This window comes from Ictalurus furcatus, chromosome 13 (genome assembly GCF_023375685.1).
Source record: "Ictalurus furcatus strain D&B chromosome 13, Billie_1.0, whole genome shotgun sequence".
Lineage (NCBI taxonomy): Eukaryota > Metazoa > Chordata > Actinopteri > Siluriformes > Ictaluridae > Ictalurus > Ictalurus furcatus.
In genome coordinates, this window is record NC_071267.1 from 10967860 (window position 1) to 10976178 (window position 8319).

At 41.4% G+C, this 8319-nt stretch overlaps 1 protein-coding gene across 4 annotated transcripts in view; it reads left to right on the plus strand.

Moving 5' to 3' along the window:
• Positions 1 to 7804, plus strand: part of svild (supervillin d) — a 70781-nt gene extending 62977 nt beyond the window's left edge. For all 4 annotated transcript variants that reach the window (XM_053639006.1, XM_053639009.1, XM_053639008.1 and 1 more), the window contains exons 21-28: positions 92 to 349; positions 1377 to 1584; positions 1740 to 1873; positions 2161 to 2316; positions 4532 to 4675; positions 6376 to 6488; positions 6641 to 6790; positions 7104 to 7804. In XM_053639006.1, the coding sequence (XP_053494981.1) occupies positions 92 to 349; positions 1377 to 1584; positions 1740 to 1873; positions 2161 to 2316; positions 4532 to 4675; positions 6376 to 6488; positions 6641 to 6790; positions 7104 to 7190 (1250 nt within the window). In that variant the 3' untranslated portion in view covers positions 7191 to 7804. The remainder of the gene's footprint in view (positions 1 to 91; positions 350 to 1376; positions 1585 to 1739; positions 1874 to 2160; positions 2317 to 4531; positions 4676 to 6375; positions 6489 to 6640; positions 6791 to 7103) is intronic.
• Positions 7805 to 8319: the final 515 nt, after the last annotated feature.

Consider the following 8319-nt stretch of genomic DNA (forward strand, 5'->3'; position numbering starts at 1 on the left):
GCATAGACACTTGGAGAATTGCCTAGTAATGTTGTCGCGCGTGTGTGTGTGTGTGTGTGTGTGTGTGTGTGTGTGTGTGTGTGTGTAAAAGTCGGTAAAAGACAGAAGCCTGGTGAGCTGAGTGCCGCAGGGCCTGGCAGAGAACGCATTGCTTGCTTCTTCTGGCAGGGCCGTCAGTCGAGCGTGAGTGGGCGGGGCACGTCAGCTCTCATGACAGTGGAGCTGGGAAACCAGCGGGGCGCACAAGTACTCGTCACCCAGGGCAAAGAGTCCCCCTGCTTCCTCCAGCTCTTCAACGGAGGACTGATCATCCACCGAGGCTCCAGAGAAGACAGTGCCAAAAACACAGGTACTGCGCTACAAACAAACGACTGACTCAGAGCATTTCCAAAACAGCAGGTCTTGTGGGTGTTCCCAGTATGCAGTGGTTAGTACCTACCAAAAGGGGTCCAAGGAAGGACAACTGGTGAACCGGTGATAGGGTCATGGGTGCATAGGCTCACCGATGCATGTGGGGAGTGGAGGTTAGCCCATCTGTTCCGTTCCCACAGAAGAGCTACTTTAGCACAAATTGTCTTAGTGCTCATGCTGACCCCTGTCCAGCACCGAAAGCACCTACAGAGGGCACGTGAGCATCAGAACTGGACCATAGACCAGTCGAAGGAGGTGTCCTGATCTGATGAATCACATTTTCTTCTACATCATGTGGAAGGCCGGGTCCATTTGCATCGCTTAATGGGGAAGAGATGGCACCAGGATGCACTATGGGAAGGAAGCAATCCGGTGGAGGAAGTGTGATACTCTGGGCAATGTTCTGCTGGGAAACCTTGAGTCCTGGCATTCATGTAAATGTTACTTTGACATACACCACCTACCTAAACATTGTTGGAGACCAAGTACACCTCTTCATGGCAACGGTATTCCCTAATGGCATACTAGGATTGTATTTCCCCACTGTGTAAAGCTTTGGCAATAGCGTAGCACACCACAGGAAATAGCACAGTATAAACAGGGTAATGGGGGGAAGAGGCGGGATTGGGATTGGGCAGGTTCTAATTTGCATATTATGTATATTCATAGTCCATGCCATTTTTATAGTGTGAAATTATAGAGATATTAAAAAACCATTTTAGTCATTTTCCTGGCCATATACATTAGAAATATAGTAAATATATACAAACCATATCATACACAACATAAACATAACATAAACATTTTTTTTCTTTTACAAATCTTTAATGCTTTAAAAATGCATGTTTAGGTTAAATTAACTTGTTTTTTTCAACAAAATGCTTCTTACACTCCTGTCAGTTACTGAGCAGACCATGCAATACCACAGGGACAGTAATAAAAGTGTGTGTGTGTGTGTGTGTCAGGTGGCTGGAGGCTGTTCTGTGTACGTGGGGAGGCAGCAGTGGAGGCATCTCTTCTGGAGGTGGAGTGCTGCAGTGCTAGCCTGCGCTCTCGCGGCTGTCTCCTCCTCCTGGGCGTACACCAGAGACAGCTGTACCTGTGGCAAGGTTGCAAGGCTCAGCCAATAGCCCATGAGGTGGCCAAGAGGACTGTGGAGCGCCTCACACACACGTGAGTCATCATATGTTACCCTGAGAGTGAGAGTCATCTGTGATGGTATGTCTATAACTTTTTTCTGTTTGTGTATTTGATTGTGGTTGATCCTGTATTTGTGTTTTGTGTGTGTGTTTGTGTGTGTGTGTGTGTGTGTGTGTGTGTGTATACAGCTGTCCTCCAGAGCTCGGGTTAAACAGCAACACTAATCTGAAAGTGCAGGAGATAGAAGAAGGCACGGAGCCACAGGAGTTCTGGGATGCACTTGGCCAGCAGGACAGGAAAGTCTATGACTGTATGCTGCAAGGTACAGTTATTTGACCAAAACTTTCCAGTGGAATTTTTGCAGCCTGGGACTTTGTTCCATAACTGAGATTTTGTGCATATACTTCTGCATCTATCACTCTAGCCCGTTTTCCACGTTCAGGGCCATTTTTAAACGTCTGTAATATAGATTTATGCTTTTGATCAATCCAATATTTTCTCTGGAACATCATATCAAGCCATAAAGCAAATCATAATTGTTCAAAAGAGAGTATTGAGTTCTATTTGGTGTGTGTGTGTGTGTGTGTGTGTGTGTGTGTGTGTGTCTAGATCCAGGAAAATACAACTTCACACCTCGTCTTTACCGCCTCAGTGCCAGTTCTGGAACCTTTGAAGGGGAGGAACAACTGAGTCCTTCACGAGTGACAGGCTCCGTGATGGCGATGCCTTTCCTGCAGGAGAACCTTTACTCCGTCCCTCAACCAGGTTCCTACAGACCACTTATCTAACCCACAAATAAGTTGTACAGTGCTGTGAAAATATTTTGCCCCATCCTGATTTCTTCTGTTTTTGTGTATCTCATATTAAATTGTTTCAGAAATGAAAACAAAATCTAAGATAAAACTAAGGCAACTTGAGTATACACAGAATACAGTTTTTAAATGTTATTTATTGATAGCAAAAAAGTTATCCAATACCAACTGGGCCTGTGTGAAAATGTATTTGCCCACGTAGTTACTAATTCCGCAAATCTATGAATCTGCATTCATAATGGGGTTCAGCTGAACCAGACGCAACCAGGCCTGATTACTGCAAACCCTGTTCAATAACATCAACACTTAAATATAACTTTTTCAACAGCATGAAGTTGGTTAAAAGGTCTTAACCAGTAACACACTATGCAAAAGTTGAAAGAAATTCCAGAAATGATGAGGAAGAAGGTGATTGAAATACATCAGTCTGGGAAGGGTTACAAAGCTATTTCAAAGGCTCTGGAGCTCCAAAGAACCACCGTGAGAGCCATTATCTCCAAATGGAAAAACTCAGCACAATAATGAACCTTCCCAGAAGTGGCCGACCTTCCAAAATTCCTCCAAGAGCACAGCAAAGACTCATCCAGCAAGTCACAAAAGAGCCAAGAACAACATCAAAGGACCTACAGACCTCTCTTGCATCAATAAAGGTTCATGACTCCACTATCAGAAAGACACTGGGTAAAAATGGCATCCATGGAAGAGTGGTGAGGTGAAAACCACTGCTAACCCAGAAGAACATTGAGGCTCATCTGAACACCTTAATGATCCTCAGACCTTTTGGGAGAACGTTCTATGTATTGATGAGTCGAAAGTGGAACTGTTTGGAAGACAGGGGACCCGTTACATCTGGCGTAAACCAAACACAGAATTCCACAAAAAAAATAAAGCATGGTGGTGGAAGTGTGATGGTGTGGGGATGCTCTGCTGTTTCAGGGCCTTTACCAGAAATCCTAAAGGAGAATGTCTGGTCTTCAGTTAAGCGCAACTGGATTATGCAGCAAGACAATGATCCAAAAGCATAGGAGTAATTCCTAGTCCTAGAAGTAAGTGAAAGACTGATCTCCAGTTATCGGAAGCGTCTGCTTGCAGTTATTGCTGCTAAAGGTGGCACAACCAGATTTGAATTTTTTTTTGTGTGTTTGTACTCAGGCTGCCTTTGTTATATGTTGTATTCCATTTAGATCTAAAATTATTTAGTATGAGATATACACAAAAACAGAAGAAATCAGGATGAGGGCAAATTCTTTTTCACAGCACTGTATTTAAACTGCAGTTCAGAACTTTTTGAGAAACTAAAGAGTTTGAGAATTCTCCTGAATGAGAATACCACAGTTACCACCCTAAGAATTGCAGGTCTGCAGAAACGTACCTACAGTGGCGCCGCAAATAGAAAGGTTCCTGGAACTACAGGCCAGAATTTAAAATGGGACTTGATTCCTTTAGTTAATACATTGATGGATCAAAGTCCATATAGACAGTTCACATAAAATACTACTGTAGTCTAGATTTCATTAAACAGCACTAATGCTACGCAGACACTATCTGATAAGTAGATCTCACGGAAATAATCTCCTGTGCCTGTGTGCACAAAGCAAGGCCCATGAAGACATGGTTTGCCAAGGTTGGAGTGTCCTGCACAGAGCCCTGACCTCAGCCCCACTGAACACCTTTGGGATGAATTGGAACGCTGACTGCACCCCAGGCCTCCTCACCTAACAAAACACCTGACCTCAGTTATGCACTTATGGCTGAATGATCACCCCACAGCCATGCTCCAAAATCGAGTAGAAAGACTTCCCTGAAGAGTGGAGATTATTATAACAGCAAAGGGGGGATCTGGAATGGGATGTTCAACAAGCACGTATGACGTTCAAGTGTCCACAAACTTTTGGTCATATAGTGTATGATGGATCTCATAATCTGTGTGTGTGTGTCACTGGTAATGCTGATGCTCGAAAACCCCCAAACATATTAGTCAGCCGGTGGTTTGTCTAGCACTAATAGCCATTTAATTCATGCTTCCACTGTGAAGTACAATTTATGTTTCATCACTGTCATTTAGCTATACTGTAAACACGTCTGATTTATGCACTTTTTAACGCTTAGTGTCCTTGTCTTCTCTTTTTCTTTTACTTTCTTCCCTCTCGCTCTCGCTCTGTCTGTAGCTCTGTTTCTGCTGGATAACAAGATGGAGGTGTACCTGTGGCAGGGCCAGCAGCCCGAGGATGAAGAGTGCACGGGCTCTGCTAGGATCCGCTGGGACAACGAAAGGAAGTGCGCCATGGAGACCACCCTCCAGTACTGCAAAGGTCAGAGGTCACAGCCTTCCTGTAAAGGCTCTACTAGGTCTGTGCATGCACCTAATCTGACTATTCAGGGTGTCCCAAAAGTTTCCATCCATTGGGGAGTATGTTTGCCAGCACCACATTGGTTGAGCCTTCGTCAGTGGAAGTTCGTGGACGTCCACTTCTCAGCTGGTCTGCAACACTTCCAGTCTTTTTAAAATTTGTTAATAAGCTTGGCGACATTGTCATGTGTGATGTGCTCGCCATGTTTCCTGTTAAAGTCCATCTCGACCTTGCGACAGTTTCCCGATCCAGCCATGAGAATGATTTCGAGAACTTCAGTTCTTTAATAGTTCTTCTTTTGTCAAAGGCATTCTTAAATGCTATCTGGACAAAAAACAAAACAAAATTTAATCTAAAAAATATATAAAAAATATTTTTTAAATAAAATGTTAAAAAACAAATATAATATAAAGTAAGTATGGAAAATTTTGAAAGATATTTTGCTATAAAGTGTTAATTTCTCCTATGACTTTTGGGACACCCTGTAGATGATTTTTCTATTGCCCAAATAAGGACAATTAAAACTTGATGACTTGATGTAGTTGTAAATCATTTTCCATCCACTTGAGAGAAAACTGGAACTGTAATTGGTGTAACATCATCATTACGGTGCTCAATTACAACACTGTTAAGTCCACCATGTAGAAGAAATAACATGGATTAACATTTACTGTGTTACATTCACAATCTCTTTATAGTGAATATTGGGAGCACTACGCAGCACACTCTTTTTATCATGCACTACATTACACGGGGTTGCTCATCACTCTGCAACGCTAGCCACACAGTGTTTTTTTTTTCTTGTGTCAAATTTAGGAACAGTAAAGTAACGGTGCTAATTATAAGTCTAACATGTGACGAATGAAATTACTTTACAAGTCAATTATTCCGTTGCTTACATTTGTAATAAGTCTGAGGAGAAATCTGGAAGGATGTCACCACCATAGGTTGCTATAATCCTTTCTGTGAATGTACTCCAATCAAACTAAACAATTCAGTGCATTATGGGTATTTTGTGGCCACTAGGGCATATTGTTTGTACACTACTTATCACACTACATTATAGGATTTAATGAGTGCACTGGGCATTTTGGACAGACCCTGAAATAAGTGCACTGTATAGTGAATAGCGTTTCAGACACAGCTTCTCCTTGCGTCTGATTGGATCTCATCTTTGTTGCATCAAAATTACTGGCAAAAAAGAACAAGAAAAAATGATATTGTGACTAAACAGGCTGATTTCAGTTGATGTCGTTATGCTGAAACCCCATATGAATATGTGGAAAACATTTGTATCTCTGTTCATTTTGCTGCTCGTGTACTTGTACTTGAAACGTGATGTAGAAGCAAATGTGATTCTTTTTCTTTACGAAAAAGAATATACGACAGTGTCGTATATTATGTGACGCAGTATACATAACCAATGTATCAGCAATGAACAGTGCAGCTTGCCCCATCCACGATTACCATTAGTACCTGACGGTAATTTTGAGCAGGTGCCAGAAACCATATAACATTTGCTACTAGACTAGAAGCTAATGTGAAAATCGTAGTTTCAGTTTTCTGGTGCCGAACGTTCCAGTGGAAATAGAAGGTATGTTATTATGCTCTGTTTTGATAAAGTATAGTGTGTGAGAGAGTATCTGTGTGTATGTTTTCAGCAAAGAACACCAGACGACCCCCGCCGGCATATCTAATCTTGGCTGGAGCTGAGCCCCTCACGTTCACTAACATCTTCCCGTACTGGGAGAAAGATCCCAGCATCAGAGTGCAGGTACACACGCCATCAAACACACCCCAGAGTGACTGCACACCTGTACTCTTAACTGCAACACTGCAAATCATTGTATATTTCTTTTAATATAATTCTCAGTTTAGTTGTTCATGTAAGTGTGCCTGTGTGTATGCTTGTGTGTGATGATTCAGAGTATGAGGAATAAGGTGATCCTGGTAGCGGATGCTCTGTCCAAGCTGAGTAAGAATCAATACTCTCTGGAGGAACTGACCACCAGACCGCTGCCTGAAGGAGTGGACCCTCTGCGCCTTGAGATCTATCTGTCCGACAAAGACTTTGAGGTACACAACCATCTCATCTGCATCTGTCCTCACCTCAGCGGTGTTTTTTGCCAGCTAGCCATTGGGATGGCTCATTCAACTTCAGTTCGTCGATCATGTGAAATATTCCAGGCATAAAAAAAAAATTCACTTTCAGTTAAATTCGACACCATAGTTCACAGACTGGCATCTATATATATATATATATATATATATATATATATATATATATATATATATATATATTTCACGAAGGTTAGGATTTCAAAACAGAACGGTAGCATTAAAACGCATGTGTGTTTTCCCGCTGCAAACGCATGTTTGTTTGTTGCAGGCGGCTCTGGAGATGACGCGAGAAGAGTTCAGTGCCCTCCCCAACTGGAAACAGCTCAACCTAAAGAAGAGCAAAGGCCTCTTTTAGATTTGTAATGGGAGTATTCTCAAAAGGAAGGACAGATCCTTTTGTCTGTGGTTTTTTATGTGGGGAAACCAGTCCATGTATAGTACCAAATGTACAGTGTAAACTTTTTTTTTTAAATGATGAACTGACCTGGCAATTTTGCAGAGAACTTTTCTAAATGGCGATTATTGTAGCAAGCTAGCTTTATACAGTTCATAAGTTGAATGGACTTTCTAGAGTATATACCCTAAAATGCAAAAGGACGTCAATTCGGGATTTTATGTCACTTATATCAACTTGTGCTCGACTAATTAAGTACAAGCTTGATTTTTTTTTTATGGGTAATGCAGGTCTTTGTTTTAAGGAAATGGTGATTTTTTTTTAAAGGCTAGATTCCTAAAATTCCTACCTTTTTAGAGTAAAACATGTTTGCTCTTATTAGTCGTTAGCAAAATGAACTGCTTTCAAAGCCATATAAATATGCACGTGTGTGCAGTTCTGCAGTCTTACAGTGTTATATGTTGAGTTTGGGCTCTAATATTGTGGCTTTCCGGTATACACTACCTATATTAATGCAAATAACTGTTAATATCTTTTTATTTTGTAATTGAATATAATGAATTTATGAAACGATACACGGTGTGTCGTGTACTTTGTGTGTTTACCAAAATCGGACCATTCCTGTTTTAACCACTAGGTGTCGGGCTTGCTTACATTCAAGAGACCACTGGGTCATTAAAGCCAACAGTTTACAGGAAGCTTAGGCGTAACCATATGTTACAGCTTTCTAAAGGCTTGCTCTGTGTTTAGTGTAAATCTGTAATATGAATGCGTTATGAATGAATGAATGAGTTGCGGTGGCTAAAATTGCTTCAACTGTAAAAGCAGTGAACAGTCACCTGTACGTGTCATGCAGTGCGGATGATTTATGTCAGTGGGGTGCACAGAAATATATTTTTTTGTCAGTTTGTGGTTCAAGCCATGATAAAGAGATCAACGTATGAGTATGGCGTTGGCTTTTCATTGACACAGGTAGTTATGGGAAGCTATAAGAGCTATAAGTACATGTTTATTTCTGTGAAAATAACACACTCACATGTGAAGGCTAGGGTTACCTGTTAATGCTTCAGAGATAATCCTACCATAAAAG